The sequence below is a fragment of the Rhinatrema bivittatum genome, chromosome 19 (assembly GCF_901001135.1).
Source record: "Rhinatrema bivittatum chromosome 19, aRhiBiv1.1, whole genome shotgun sequence".
Taxonomy (NCBI): domain Eukaryota; kingdom Metazoa; phylum Chordata; class Amphibia; order Gymnophiona; family Rhinatrematidae; genus Rhinatrema; species Rhinatrema bivittatum.
In genome coordinates this window covers 35,943,353-35,959,046 of record NC_042633.1, presented here as the reverse complement: position 1 = coordinate 35,959,046, position 15,694 = coordinate 35,943,353, and the positions used below count along the sequence as shown (strand labels likewise).

Here is a 15,694-nt window from a genome sequence, read left to right as displayed (position 1 = left end):
GGGGTTAGGGATGGTGATGAGTTTAGGGTTCGTGCTTAGGGTTGGAATTAAGATTTAGTGTTAGGTTGAGAGACGGCGCTGGGTTAGAGGTTAGTGGGTTTGTGGTTGGATTTAGGGTGGGTGTTTAGGGTTAGGGGTTAGTGGTGAGGTAAGGCTGAGGGGTTAGGTTAGAGGGTAATCATTAAGATTAGTGTTTGGGTTAAGGCTCAGCTTTGCCGTTGGGGCTTAGGGTTACCGGTTAGGATGGGATAAATCTACGTAGTTTCCACGCCTCCATCCCATGTCTGAGAGACCCTGAAGAAGGAGGTGGGGGGGGGGGGGGGACGACACTGTTCAGTCTTTGTGCAAGGGTTGGGTGTGGAAGGCGGGAGGTGGCAGAACAGCGAGTTAACACCAAGAATATCAAAGCAATTAGGAACAAAATGCCCCAGTGTACGGACAGCTGGGCACAGGCCAGAGCGCTGCAGGGCTATGGGTCTCTGGCACGCGGAGGGCCTGTGCGTGAGGAGATGGACTGGAGAGAGGGAGGAGGGAGAGGCTGACAGGTTAGGGCCCCAATCACCTCCAGTGTGCCCAGTGTGCTTCAGGAAGAGGATATTAATCCAGGTCACAAAATGCACTTCCCTGCTAACCCAAACTCTAAATATTTGCTTAACCTCAGAGATAGGGGGAAGGGAGATGTCTCTTCCTTGAAAGCCAGACAATGCGAGAGTCCTTAACTGGAGACAGAAAAGCCACTTCTCTGCATTTTCAGCCTTTTTGTTCTTGGCGTTTTGCTGGAATTCCCCTCTGGTATTTTCAGCCCCTGCGCTCCCTGCATTTTGCAGGAGTCTCCCCCTGGTATTTTCAGCCCCTGAGCTCTCAGCATTTTGTCAGAGTCTCCCCCCTGGTATTTTCAGCCCCTGCTCTCTCTGCATTTCTCAGGAATCTCTCCCTGGTATTTTCAGCCCCTGCGCTCTCTGCATTTCTCAGGAATCTCTCCCTGGTATTTTCAGCCCCTGCGCTCTCTGCATTTTGCCGGAGTCTCCCCCTGGTATTTCCAGCCCCTGCGCTCTCTGCATTTTGCCGGAGTCTCCCCCTGGTATTTCCAGCCCCTGCGCTCTCTGCATTTTGCCGGAGTCTCCCCCCTGGTATTTTCAGCCCTGGCACTCTCTGCATTTTGCCGGAGTCTCCCCCTGGCATTTTCAGCCCTGGCACTCTCTGCATTTTGTCAGAGTCTCCCCCTGGTATTTCCAGCCCCTGCGCTCTCTGCATTTTGTCAGAGTCTCCCCCTGGTATTTTCAGCCCCTGCGCTCTCTGCATTTTGCCGGAGTCTCCCCCCTGGTATTTTCAGCCCTGGCACTCTCTGCATTTTGCCGGAGTCTCCTCCCTGGTATTTTCAGCCCTGGCACTCTCTGCATTTTGCCGGAGTCTCCCCCCTGGTATTTCCAGCCCCTGCGCTCTCTGCATTTTGCCGGAGTCTCCTCCCTGGCATTTTCAGCCCCTGCGCTCTCTGCATTTTGCCGGAGTCTCCCCCTGGTATTTCCAGCCCCTGCGCTCTCTGCATTTTGTCAGAGTCTCCCCCTGGTATTTCCAGCCCCTGCGCTCTCTGCATTTTGCCGGAGTCTCCCCCCTGGTATTTCCAGCCCCTGCGCTCTCTGCATTTTGCCGGAGTCTCCTCCCTGGCATTTTCAGCCCTGGCACTCTCTGCATTTTGTCAGAGTCTCCTCCCTGGCATTTTCAGCCCTGGCACTCTCTGCATTTTGTCAGAGTCTCCCCCCTGGCATTTTCAGCCCTGGCACTCTCTGCATTTTGTCAGAGTCTCCCCCTGGTATTTCCAGCCCCTGCGCTCTCTGCATTTTGTCAGAGTCTCCCCCTGGTATTTTCAGCCCCTGCGCTCTCTGCATTTTGCCGGAGTCTCCCCCCTGGTATTTCCAGCCCCTGCGCTCTCTGCATTTTGCCGGAGTCTCCCCCCTGGTATTTTCAGCCCTGGCACTCTCTGCATTTTGCCGGAGTCTCCTCCCTGGTATTTTCAGCCCTGGCACTCTCTGCATTTTGCCGGAGTCTCCCCCCTGGTATTTCCAGCCCCTGCGCTCTCTGCATTTTGCCGGAGTCTCCTCCCTGGCATTTTCAGCCCCTGCGCTCTCTGCATTTTGCCGGAGTCTCCCCCTGGTATTTCCAGCCCCTGCGCTCTCTGCATTTTGTCAGAGTCTCCCCCTGGTATTTCCAGCCCCTGCGCTCTCTGCATTTTGCCGGAGTCTCCCCCCTGGTATTTCCAGCCCCTGCACTCTCTGCATTTTGCTGGAGTCTCCTCCCTGGCATTTTCAGCCCTGGCACTCTCTGCATTTTGTCAGAGTCTCCTCCCTGGCATTTTCAGCCCTGGCACTCTCTGCATTTTGTCAGAGTCTCCCCCCTGGCATTTTCAGCCCCTGCGCTCTCTGCATTTCTCAGGAGTCTCTCCCTGGTATTTTCAGCCCTGGCACTCTCTGCATTTTGTCAGAGTCTCCCCCCTGGTATTTTCAGCCCCTGCGCTCTCTGCATTTCTCAGGAGTCTCTCCCTGGTATTTTCAGCCCTGGAACTCTCTGCATTTCTCAGGAGTCTCTCCCTGGTATTTTCAGCCCTGGCACTCTCTGCATTTTGTCAGAGTCTCCCCCCTGGCATTTTCAGCCCCTGCGCTCTCTGCATTTCTCAGGAGTCTCTCCCTGGTATTTTCAGCCCTGGCACTCTCTGCATTTTGTCAGAGTCTCCCCCCTGGCATTTTCAGCCCCTGCGCTCTCTGCATTTCTCAGGAGTCTCTCCCTGGTATTTTCAGCCCTGGCACTCTCTGCATTTTGCCGGAGTCTCCTCCCTGGCATTTTCAGCCCTGGCACTCTCTGCATTTTGCCGGAGCCGCCGAGACAGTCCAGCGGAGCAGGAAGACCCTGGGAATGTGACCTTTCCGGAGCGGCAGTGCTCAGTGGGTACATGAATACCCCTCTGTGTGTTTCTGTGGTGGAGTTACGGGAGGACACAGCAGCCCCGGCTTCCTCTGAGAATGCCCCTCCGCAGCCCAGCTGCGAGGGAAACAGCAAGAGGGAGGCGGCGAGGAGGGGATTGGCCCCCAGAGCAGGGAACCCTTGGTCTGTCTCTCCCAGGCTGCGTTTGAAGGTCCGGAGAGGGGATTTGGGATTGAGGAAAAGGCAGAAGGTAAGGGTGCTGGATTGGGTGATCCTCCGGGGACAGGGACCACGGGAAAAGATTTGGGTCTCTCTCTCTCGTTTCCTTTCTGTCTATCAGTATCTGTCCGTCTGTCAGTCTGAGGGACAGGAGTACAGGAGAAAGGTTAGACAGAAATGGGGGCGAGACATTCAGTGGCTCTCAGAGGGACCCCCCTTTACTGGCAGCGTCCCGAGACCCATGACAGATTGGGATGGGATGGGGGGGGGGTGTTTTAGAAAGGGGGGGGGGGCAGTTGCTCAGGAGTCAAGCCTAGAGGGGACTTATACAAGGATGGATTAAGGGTAAAATAGTATTTGTATGCGAATGGGAGTATGCGGGACCCCTCCCTGTTTCTCTCCCCCCCCTCACCCCTTCCCTATCACAGGAACAGGAGGATCAGAGAGACAGGAAAGAATGATGCCGGGTCCCTCTCTGCTGCCAGGGAATGGGGAGGTCCCCTCGGCTGGGGGGGGGGGGGGGAGAGGGGACTGGCGGCGGGGCACGGCCGGGTGCGCGGAGAGATGGGATCCTGACTTCGGCAAGGGCAGCCGCAGACGAGTCGGGAGCCGGGGAGCGGGGCCACCTGCTGCCCCAGTCACCTTCCCCCCCCCCCCCCCTCAGGAGGCTTGGGGGGGTGCCTGAGGAAGGACCGCGGCGCCCTCTGAAGGTGAGGCACCCCCACCGGGGTTATCCCCGTCCCTGGAGAGGGAGAAGCCGGGCCGGTCCCGCCTGCCACCTGTCCGTCCGTACAGGAGAGAGAAGAGGGGACTGTAGCGCTATACGGACCGGGGAAGGATTGTCACCCTACAAACCTTTGCCGGGCAGACTGGAGGGGGCATTTCACCTGCCGCGTTACTGTGGGAAGCACTGGGGGGGGGGATACAGGGATGGGGGGAGGGGAGGAGGGGGGAGGGGGGAGGGGGGTCGCGCTACTAACGGGTGCCCATCACAGTTCAGGGATTACGGAGGAGCGTCAGGGTCTCTCGCTTTCAGGGAGCAGCAGGGAGGGGGCTGTTTGTGTGTGCTGGGGGGGGGGGTTATTCCTGCAGAGGGGGGGGAGAGGGAGGAGGGGTGCGCGTTGGGGCTTTTCACGGAGCGGTGAGAGGGTGCCACCTTTTCCCGCGTCTCGGGGGGGGGGGGGGGGCACCGGGGAGGGAGGCGCCGTTTCCTGGGAGAACACCCCCCCCCCCTTATACGACCTGCAGATGCGATTCAGGGAGCCTCGAGCTCTGGGTTCCAATCCCCAAGTTCTGCCTCCTGTCCGCCCGGTGCCTCAGCTCTGTCGCTGGGCTGCGGCCTCCGGCCAGGTCACTCTGTCCCCTCTTTCTGTTTTTCTTTTCCAGCGGGGGCCTGGTCCCAGGCTGCGATTCTGCGGAGAAGGGCCCAGCGGGGGGGGGTTCGGACAAGCACTGACCATGAGGCTGCCGGGGCTGGTGGCTGCGGTGCTGACCTGTGCTTTCAGCATGGACCTCGGGGCCAGAGCCGAAGTACTGAAGGAAGGGAGGTAGGTGGCCCCCCCGCACCCGTTTCAGGAGGGGGGGGCCTTGTGGCGAGGGGGGGAGGTTTAACGTGCACCTCTCCTTATCTCAGATCCTTCCTGGGGGAGGGGGGGTGTCCCTGCACCTCCCCCCCTCCTCTCACCATCTAGCACCATGTATCCCTACCACCCCCCATCTCTCTCTCTCCCCCCCCCCCCCTGCCTCCCACTAATATGGTATCGATCGATGCCATCATGGGATTATTATTATTTATAAACTTTTCTATACCGATATTCTTCGAAGCGACCTCATATCAGTTTACAGTATAACAGCAGGTGGAAATTACAATGAACAGGAACTGGGGGGGGGGGGGGGGAGGGATACTAAGGCTGTGTAGCTAAGGGTGAGAGGGGGACCCTTGTTCTGCTCCCGTGGCATTCCTCTGTGTATACTGAAGGGGGCTTTTACCCCAGCTCTATCCTTTTATTCCCCCCCCCCCCCCAGGGGAGTCTGCTCCAAGCAAACCCAGCGGCTGCCGCTGGTCTACAACGAGTCGTATATCCAGCCCGTGTACCAGCCGTATCTCACCACGTGCAAGGGTCGAGGTACCTGCAGCACCTACAGGTAACCCCCAAGGGAGGGGGGCAGGTATGTGTGTGGGGGGGGGGCTGCAGAATTATTCCTCCTGACTTTAAAAGTTTATGCCTTTCTGGGGGGAATCTCTGAGGCATCCCAGCCGAAAGCTGTGGTTGTGGGAGGTTAAGTGACCAGCTGAAGGTCACGGGGCAGCTGGGGGGTGGGTAGGAGAGTGAGAGAGACAGGAAGAGAACCCCCCCATCCCCGTGCCCACCTGCTCCGATTCTGTCCCGACAGGACCACGTACAGGGTGTCGCACCGGCAGGTGAAGAAGGACGTCTTGCAGACCAGCGTCACCTGCTGCCCTGGCTGGCAGAAAAAGCATCCAGCGGCCACCAGCTGTGAGCAAGGTGAACTGGGGAGGGGTGGGGGGGAGGGGGGACACACACGCCTGCAAGGTCCTGCATGTTTCTGTTTCTTATTCTGTGTACGGGGAGGGTCTGCCTGGCTGTATTCTGCGTGTGCGCGAGACAGAGGCGAGGGACTCTGCAGGGCTGGCTCTAGGGCAAATGGCGCTCTGTGCCAAAAGTGGTTAATATGGCACTGCCCGCCCCCTTCCCCAACTGAGCGCTGCTCCTTGGCAGCAAAGGGTAAGGTAAGTCAGACTGGGAGGAGGTGGGAGAAGACCTCCCCCCCCCCCTTCACACCCCCGATTGACATGGATTAGGGGCAGTGGGCAGGTGTTATCTCTCACCCTGACCTCGGCCCTCTCCCCATTCCCCATCTCCGTCACCACCAGGGCCGGCCTTAGAAATACAGAAATAGACATTATCTCCATCCATAAATCCTGCATCTGCAGAATAAAAAGAGATCGTTTCATTTCCTATCAATCACATATCCCGGGATCACACATCAACAGCAGAACTGAGGCCAAGAAATCTCCAACACAAATTTCAAATTTTGTCGAAATAACCAAGAAGTAGAGCCCATCCCTAGCCCAGGCCCACCTTGGCCTGTCCTTAACTTTACCTGGCAACCAGGCTACAAGACATTGCAAGAAAAACTCCTGAGGGCCCTACATTTACACCGACGACATTCAACTAATTCTACCCATAGAGGACACTCTAGAGAAAACATTAAACCTAGCCAACATGTACCTAAGCATTAAAAAACAACTACTGACACAAACAGAACTTGTAATTAATATTGATAAAACAGAATTTCTTCACTTAGAACGAAAAAATTCTGAAATCAGTCAAACATCAATAATACTCAAAGACAACCAGAAAATTGAACTAGCAGAAAAAGTACGTAACCTGGGAATAATAATAGACCCTGAAATCAATCTGAAACAACACATATCACTAAAAGTAAAGGAAGGTTATGCAAAACTCATAGTACTCAGAATACTTAAACCACTGCTAACTCAAAATGACTTCCGAACAATACTACAGGCACTAATCTTCTCCAGCACAGATTACTGCAATGCCCTTATGTTAGGACTACCTAATACAACATTAAGACCGGAAAAAGAAAGCGGGACCATATAACCGAAACCCTAGCAGAGTTACATTGGCTACCAATTGAACACAGAATTAAATACAAAACCCTAAGTATCATTCACAAACTAATTTAAGATGAGAAATCAGACTGGTTGAACACAGCATTACGGGTACACGTCCCATACAGGAACCTCCGCTCAGCAAATAAAGCCCTCCTAACCATCCCAACAGTTAAAACAGCAAGGCTGACCCAAGTGAGAGAAAGAGCCCTATCACTAGCAGGACCCATAATCTGGAACACAATGCCTCCAGAGATCAGGCTACAAAGTGATCTCAAGACATTCAAGAAAAACCTAAAAACATGGCTTTTTAAACAAGCATTTTACAAAGAGACGGGAAAATAGAGAGAAATATTTCAGGAAAAGACAGAAAGGCACCAACATACAGTCCTTAGGACTATACAGTAGATTAGTCTATGAACTCTACACCACAATAAAACATAACTATAATACTATGTGTAATAAAACTACCGGTGTAAGTACCTCGGTACAATTGGTCATGAACTACTTCGCTAAATGACTATGTCTAATGATATATTGTAACCGAACATTTGACGGCACCTGTTAGAATGTACTATAGTACACTTTTACCTACACTAAATATGTGCCTACATGTAAACCGCTGCGACGGTATTTAACTTAGCAACGGTATAGAAAAGTTTTAAAATAAATAAATAAATAAATACATGCAATAAAGAAAGCCCTGACCAGCTCCAGCCACCCAGCAAAGCTAATTTTAAACCCATCTGACAGCATCGCATCAAGAGTTTTAAAAAACGGATGCAAGATGTTATTCAGATGATATTTAACTCCTCATAGATTACAGAAAATATACCCAAGGTGTCAGTTACCTGTTGGAGATGAAATACGTTACAAAGAGACCATAAAGCAGAAATAAAAATGTGCAGACAGAAATTGAACTGGAAACCACAACAAGCCAGACAGTGTATGCAGTGCCACATTACCATCCCTCATAAACCATCAAAGAATAACATCAAGAAATATAAATCATGAATTAATAATTGTAAAACCATACTATTAAAAAGAATACATGTTTCAAAACATAATTTTAAAACTTATACATTTCCCAAAACACTAATAAAATATTTCAAAACAGCAGAAACATCAAATAACATTCAATAATTAAAACTAATAAGGATTTAGAAATCTCCTGCTCTCCAAACCTGAGTTCTTTTGATTTCCAGTCATCCCAAGATTGTTGTGATCGTGGGAGGTGGGGGCCGCACAAAGTTCATCTCCTCTCTCACACATATTTACACATTCATTCTCTCGCACCCCCCCCCTCATACACATGCCTATGTTCTCACATACATTCCCTCTCTCATATATACACAGGCTCTCTTTCCTTCTTATACACACACACATGCACACAGGCGCTTACACATACATCAGTCATAAAAGTAAAACTATACTAACAGAAAGAATAAATATTTCAAAATAGCTGATAAACAGGACATCATTCAATAATTAAACACACTTTCATTTAAAAAGTTATCATAAACCAATAAAATATTTCAAAACAAAATTATCTCCTACTCACCATATCTGGGATCTTTTGATTTCCAGTCACTCTAAGATTGTCGTGGATCGGGTGAGGGGACTGCATAAACTTTATTCTCTATCTCTCATACGCATACATACACATACACTCCCTCTAACGTAAACATAGCAGTGTTCTTGCATACACAGGCTCTCCCTCTCTTTCTGTCTCTCTCTCTCTCACAGGCTTTCATGCAAACCCTTTCTCACACACACACACACACTTGGGCACAGGCATTCACATATGCACACAGGCTCTCTCACACACCCAAATATGCATATAGGCTCTCTCATACATCCACACACTCACACATGCATACAGGCTCTCTCTCTTTCTCTCTCACAGACAGTCTCACAAACATATATGCATACGGGCTCTCATGCTCTCTCGCACACACACAGGCTTTCTCCCAGGCATGCACAGAAAACATACTCACAGGGCCTCCCCTTTCTTCACGCCATGGCAAGATGGGCTATGCTGTGGCACCACAGGGACTTTAATAATCCGGCTGCAAAGTCCTTTTTGAAGAGGGGACAACATGACATTGTACCTCTACGGTGCCTCCTCACTCACGGCACCCTGTGCGATCACATGGGTCAAACCCACTCCAAAAGCTAGCTCTGAGTTTCTGTCTAGGGATCGGTAGCAGTCCGGCCTGTTCTGTTTTCCCAGTAGGAAGTGTATTGGTATTCTAGGACCCAGTGCAATACCTGGAGTGCTGTTTTTTTCAGAGGTAGGGTTGTTGCTGTGGGAGTCCTGGCAGTTAGTGCTGTTATCATACAGCAGACTTGCTACGCTGATACTGATGGGGATTTTGCAGGGTTTTGAGTCCTAGTGGCACAGTTTCTGGCAGTGGAGGGAGTCTGCATCACATCTCGGGTTCTTTCTCACTCTCCCCGCACAGCGCTCTGTCGCAAGCCCTGCAGGAACGGAGGCTCCTGCTCCAGACCCGACGTCTGCCTGTGCGTTCCAGGCTGGGGAGGCAAATACTGCCACATCGGTGAGTTACCCCCTCTCTCTCCATGGATTCCAATCACCGCAACCTCAGCCGACTCTACTGGAGATCTCTTACTCGCCTTTGCACTCCCTCATCACCCAAAGCTCTTCCTCCTATCCCCCCCCATCACCTCCCTATCTCCCATGACCCTGTTCTCTCCCTCTCACATGCTCTCTAATCATCCTCTTTCTCCTCTTCCCCTCCCATGCTCTCCCTCTCATTCCTTCTCTCCTGCTTACATGTTGTCCCCTCTCCCTGTTCTGTTCTCTTCCCCTCCCATGCTCTCCCCTTCGCCTGTCTCTCCCTCTCATTCCTTCTCTCCTGCTTACATGCTGTCCCCTCTCCCTGTTCTGTTCTCTTCCCCTCCCATGCTCTCCCCTTCGCCTGTCTCTCCCTCTCATTCCTTCTCTCCTGCTTACATGCTGTCCCCTCTCCCTGTTCTGTTCTCCTCTTCCCCTCTCATGCTCTCCCACCTCTCCTGTCACCATCTCTCATTCCCTCTCCATCTCACACTCTCCCTCATGCTCTCTCCCATTACTCTGTCCCTTCCTTCTCTCCCTCTCTCTCTTGCTTCCCCCTTCTCTCCTGTCACCATCTCTCATTCCCTCTCCCTGTCTCTTCCTTCTCTTTCTCACACTCTCCCTCATGCTCTCTCCCATGACTCTGTCCCTTCTTTCTCTCCCTCTCTCTTGCTTCCCCCTTCTCTCGTCACCCTGTCTCTCTCATTCCTTTTCACCTCCTCTCCCCCTTACTCCCTTTCTCTCATGCTGTCTTCATCTCTCTATTGGTAGATATTGATGAGTGTCGGACCCCAATTCATTCCTGTTCCCAGCAGTGTGTGAACACCCCAGGGAGCTACCACTGCGCATGTCACCCTGGCTTCTCCCTGGGTCCAGATGGGAAATCCTGCCAGGAGCTGCCCAGCCCCAGCCCTGCCTGGCCAACCTCAGGTAATGTCTTTCCCCCTTCTCACCCCTGCCCAGGCAGCACTACAGCTCCCTCACTGACAGGGAACAGTGTCAGTCAGCTGCAGGAGGGGAGCTAAGGTGACTCACTCGGTCACACATAGTCAGTGACAGATCTGGGGATTAGAACTCAGGCACAGAGGGGATGAAGTGCCTCACCCCATGGTCACACACTCACAGTCACACAGTGACAGAGCCGGGGATTAGAACTCAGGCACAGAGGGGATGAAGTGCCTCACCCCATGGTCACACACTCACAGACACACAGTGACAGAGCCGGGGATTAGAACTCCCAGCATGGAGATCCAACTCCCCATGTGGGTGTAGAGTGGCCCTGGGTAACGTTTCCTGTCTCTATCAACTCTACAGGTCCGAGTTTAGCCTCAGAGGAACTGACCAACGAGGTCAAGGAGCTCCGAGGAAAGATGGTGGACATGCAGGAGGTAAATCTCACGCAAAAGCTATGACATTGCACAGGGTAGGGTAGGACAGCTTCAGGTGCTACTGGGATGCCTGGGCCCAAGAGATAAAGGATCAAAATCAGCAGAGATAATACAAAGATCAATGGCCTGGCCACTGTGGTTAGAGTGACCTATGTTCTGGCCATCATGACTAGAGAAGCCTCCAGGCCAAAGAGATCTACAGCCCAACCAACGCGCCTAGAGAGATAGCCCAGCCACCATGGCTATAGAGGCCTAGAGCTGGCCACCATGGCTAGAGGGATCTATGGCCTGGCCTCTGAACCTACATATAGCAACAGCCTGGCCACCATGGCTAGGGAAAGCTCCAGGTTGCCCAGCCAACGTTGCTTGAAAGACCTTTAGCCTGTCCAGCCACCGTGGCCAAAGAGACTTGGATAGCCTGGCAACCGATACTAGAAAGACCCTACAGGCCAGCCACCAGGGCTAGAGACCCACAGCCCAGCTAGAGTGACTTATAGCCCGCCACTGTGGCTAAACAGACTGGGGGACCAGCCACCACAACTAGAAAGATTCATAGTCCAGGCGCCGCTGTCTTACTTTCTAGCATTCAGTCGTCTCTCCTCCTGTGTCAGCTACTGATGAGGTCTTTCAGTGTCTCTCTCCCCACGCTATGGCAATGACCTCCTTTCCCTTCCCGCCTGCCCTGAGCAGCTGCCAACTTCCTCTCTCCCTCATCTCCCCTCTCTGTCTCTCCAGCGGCTCTGACTTCCTCTCTCCCCCCCTCCCCACAGAGGCTAGAGTGGACACTGAGTACCTTCCAGAAGCTCGTCCCCATGCGGCTGGAGGACATTAAGGCGGAGCACGTGCAGGAGCTGTGGACCCGCCTCCGGCAGCTGGACCACCTGGAGTCACTGAGTGACCAGCTCATGTACATGGAGGAAAAGATGGGGTCCTGTGAGTATTGCACACCCCTCAGGGACTATAGGGAAGGGGGGGGGGGTAGAAGAGATCCCTCTGGCACCAGCCTCTAAGCTTCCTGTGAAGTCGGTGTACAGAAGGGGGGGTCCTCTTCCACCCGACTCCCACCACTGAGAGACCGGACATGTCGAGCACGACAGATCCAGCGTCTTCGCTGATCCAGTGTAGGCAGGAAGCGGCAGCTCTGATCGCCCGGGGGGGGGGGGGGGGGGGCCCACCATCAGGACCCTGGGGTGGGATGACGACCCTCGGTGGATACCAGCCCAGCAGTAGCAGGCTCGGAGTCCAGCCTGAGCGCGCACCACCCACTGCATTTGCGGGCAACGCCGCGCGGCCCGGCTAGGCCCGCACCCCCCTCTCTCGCCGCACGTTAAGGGTCACGGCTGGAGCTGGCGGGCACGGGGGGGGGGGGGAGGGAAGGGGTGGGCAATGACACCAGTAACAAATCAGGGCCTGGTGGGCAGAACAAATCCACCCCAGTCCCAGTCTACAAAGGTGGTAAAACCACCAAGGCTGGATTGGCCCCACCCTTGATGAGCAGGAGCCACGTGACCCCCCCCCCCATCAGTTGTACAGGTCGAAAAGAGCGCTGGAGACTCCAGCAGAATAGAGGGGACGGAGGACCAGAGGTCGGTCTGACTCTCTCTCTCTCTCTCTCTTTCTTCCGCACAGGTGCGTGTCAGGACAACGAGATCGGCTTCAGGTCGGATCCCGGCACCCAATGACCCCCCGACCTCCCCGAGAATCCTCCGCCCTGCGGCCTCTTCATCTGCCAACCCAGAGCTGGTGCTGAACACAACCCTCACCCCCGCCACATCCTCTGGAGCCAAGCATCGGGGTGAGGGGGGCGGACACCCCCCCTCACCCCGCCCCTGCGGCCTACAAAATCCGTCAGTCTTGTCCACCCCCCGCCTGCTGAAACCGGGATTTATTTTTCATATTTTAATCTAATTTATATTTGCAGTTTGGGTATTAATTATTAATAAAAAGAAACACATTTCTGATTTCTACGGGGAGGAGGCGTCCGGGATGTTTTATACAGAAGTCAGGGCCAGGGTGCAGCAGGTAACTCGCCCCCTGTCTCTCTCACCCATGCACTTTGGGAAATTTCACTCCACTTTCAAAGAAGCCCCTGAGCTCTTGGCTGCCTCTGGCCTTCTGCCTTTTCTCCTTGGCCTTAGGCCGGCCCATGCAGATGTTTGAAGGAGAGGGCGGTGTCACCCTCCCCTCCTTCCACCCTTCTTGCCAGGTCCTGAGAGCTCGAGATAAGCGGCTGTGAGAAGCTGCTCCACGCAGGGAAGTGAGTCAGTGCTCTGGTACCACCGGCACCACCCCCCTTCCCTTCCTGAAGCACAGCTGCCATGCCCCAAGGAGCCTCCGGCAGCAGCCCCGGCAAAGGAAGCGAAGACTCACGAAGGGGCGAGTCCCTCCAGCTTCCCAGCACCGGCTCCTCAACCCCAGGCACTGCCGAAATCCCAGCTCCGCTGCTTGGGTTGCTGCCTGGCTCCGAGCTATAGGCGGCAGGGCTAATCCAGGCCTGGTTTTAAAACCCCCCCCCCATAGGACATGCTGAGATCTCTACTTCGGATTTGCCCAGTAATTTCCCAGGGAAAAAAAAAAAAATTTCAAAACCGCAAGTTCCAGCCGGGACCTGCTCAGCCTGCACCCTAGCCACGCACCCTTGCCACGCACCTTCAGCTGCTTCTCCCTCCCCCGCCGTGGCGTGGGCAGGATTGAAAGGAGCTGCACACGCATCCGTGCACGTCGTCACGCAAACCGACGGGGCGCCATCCTGTGCGGCGTCCCCCGGGGGCTTTCGGGGGGGGGGGGGGGGCGTCCCGCTGCAAAGGATCGCAAAACCACATGGCGAGTTTTGAAAAGGGTTGGTTCTCAATTTCACGGCCTCCCCTGGGACGGAAGGGTACACGGGAAATATACACACACACAACTCTGAGGTCATATCATGGGTATAAAATTCAAAGGAAGCACTGCAGGAGTCCCTGGCCAGGGACGAGGGGGTCTGGGAGCCACAAAAGCCAGAATGGACAGCCGGGGCCCCCCCCCCCATCTCCTACGCCTGGGTTATGCTCCGGCGAATTTCTGGAGAACGCCACCGGCAGGTCTGTACCACCAGTACCTCGTGGGGTTTTAACATGCGTCCCCAGACGAAGGTGGCCCAGCTTTTTTTTTTTTCCATCGTGGCACAGGTGTGGCAAGGCCAGGAACTGTGCCACGGGTTTCCTTCAGAAACAAGGGGGCTCTGGGAGCCCCCTTCCAGCTCATCAGCTTGCAGAGACGACAGCGGGTAGGACTCCACCAGTGTTGCGTGTGTGTGGAGGGGGGGGAGAGGGGGCAGATTCCCTGAGATTCATATCTCGTTCAAACGCTGCGGAGCGAAAGCCAGGCGTGCCCTGGAGGACGACAAGAAGACCTCTAGTGCTAACCAGCAGGTCACGGCCCGAAGTCAGAAGCTTTACAGGAACATTAGGGGAATGCCATCTGCAGGTCCAAAGCCAACGACAATGTCCAGGTTCCCCGCATCCCATGGTTCAAAGCCAACGAGGATGTCTAGGACACAATGTCAAGAAGCAGGGCCGGTGCTTCCATCAGGAAACGGCAAAATCCCGCCGGCGCGTGGCACTGTACCAGAGCCGATATCACCGAAGCAAGGAGCGCCGCGCGGGAGCCACTGCCGCTGGAAGGAAGGAGCGCCGCGCGGGAGCCACTGCCGCCGGAAGGAGCGCCGCGCGGGAGCCACTGCCGCCGGAAGGAGCGCCGCGCAGGAGCCACTGCCGCCGGAAGGAAGGAGCGCCGCGCGGGAGCCACTGCCGCCGGAAGGAAGGAGCGCCACGCGGGAGCCACTGCCGCCGGAAGGAGCGCCGCGCGGGAGCCACTGCCGCCGGAAGGAAGGAGCGCCGCGCGGGAGCCACTGCCGCCGGAAGGAGCGCCACGCGGGAGCCACTGCCGCCGGAAGCAAGGAGCGCCGCGCGGGAGCCACTGCCGCCGGAAGGAAGCAAGGAGCGCCGCGCGGGAGCCACTGCCGCCGGAAGCAAGGAGCGCCGCGCGGGAGCCACTGCCGCCGGAAGGAAGGAGCGCCACGTGGGAGCCACTGCCGCCGGAAGGAGCGCCACGCGGGAGCCACTGCCGCCGGAAGCAAGGAGCGCCGCGCGGGAGCCACTGCCGCCGGAAGCAAGGAGCGCCACGCGGGAGCCACTGCCGCCGGAAGGAGCGCCACGCGGGAGCCACTGCCGCCGGAAGGAGCGCCACGCGGGAGCTGCCACCAATTGTCACGTTGTTGGGGGAAGGGGCGTGCGCACGCACACGACCAAAGATTCACCTAAGGCGCCAAACGCTCTTGCACGTGCCCCGGTCAGATGTTCCGGCATCCAGGAGACGATGTCAGAAGGTTTGGAAATAACCACCGGGTCCAGAGGACGATAGCAAGAGAGTTCAGGGCTAACCAGAAGATTAGGGGAATGATGTCAGAAGGCCCAGAGCTAACCACGAGGTCTGGGGGAACTACCTCAGAGGGCTGGGTGCCTAACCACCAGGGTCCAGAGGAAACCCGCCTTTGGAAGGTCTCAGGCCGTGCACAAAAAAAATGAGTTGACTTCGTGACGGTCGCAGGCGCTTGGTTCGCAAGAAGCGACGGGATCGGTCAATCCTGCGGCAAACCGAGGAGCAAAACAGCTTGAACGCGACAGCAAAAATCACACAGGGTGGGGCAGAGAGGAGAGGAAAGCAAGCGGGTTTTCTGAAACACAAAAGCCACGCACCCGGGTGGAAAGGCAACCGAAAGCCGCCAGGGGGAGCGGCTTCTCCCTGTCCTGCGGCGAGGGCGGCACTGCTGCCCGGTTCACCAGCAGGTCACCCACGTCCTTGCCACCCAACGCGGCCCCGCGGCCCTGACCCTCCCCTCAGGATCCACCCCGCACCGAAGTTTGCCCGGTTAAAACGCTAAAGCTGTTGAGCGTCACC

At 55.2% G+C, this 15,694-nt stretch overlaps 1 protein-coding gene across 2 annotated transcripts; it reads left to right on the top strand.

Moving 5' to 3' along the window:
* Positions 1–2,901: 2,901 nt before the first annotated feature.
* EGFL8 (EGF like domain multiple 8) lies at positions 2,902–12,732 on the top strand. 2 transcript variants are annotated; one of them, XM_029584266.1, is made up of 9 exons: positions 2,902–3,166; positions 4,522–4,682; positions 5,161–5,280; positions 5,530–5,642; positions 9,259–9,354; positions 10,143–10,301; positions 10,686–10,759; positions 11,530–11,692; positions 12,389–12,732. In XM_029584266.1, the coding sequence occupies exons 1-9, from the start codon at positions 2,945–2,947 to the stop codon at positions 12,439–12,441; spliced, it is 1,161 nt and encodes a 386-aa protein (XP_029440126.1). In that variant the 5' UTR covers positions 2,902–2,944; the 3' UTR covers positions 12,442–12,732. The 2 variants fall into 2 exon arrangements, with proteins under 2 accessions (XP_029440126.1, XP_029440125.1); XM_029584265.1 differs by lacking the exon at positions 2,902–3,166 and adding an exon at positions 3,649–3,845.
* Positions 12,733–15,694: the final 2,962 nt, after the last annotated feature.

Coding starts and splice junctions, on each gene's coding strand:
- EGFL8 (XM_029584266.1), top strand. CDS start 2,945: ATGAATACCCCTCTGTGTGTTTCTGTGGTGGAGTTACGGGAGGACACA. Junction 5,281..5,529: donor GGTACCTGCAGCACCTACAG/GTAACCCCCAAG, acceptor CTGTCCCGACAG/GACCACGTACAGGGTGTCGC. Junction 9,355..10,142: donor AGGCAAATACTGCCACATCG/GTGAGTTACCCC, acceptor CTCTATTGGTAG/ATATTGATGAGTGTCGGACC.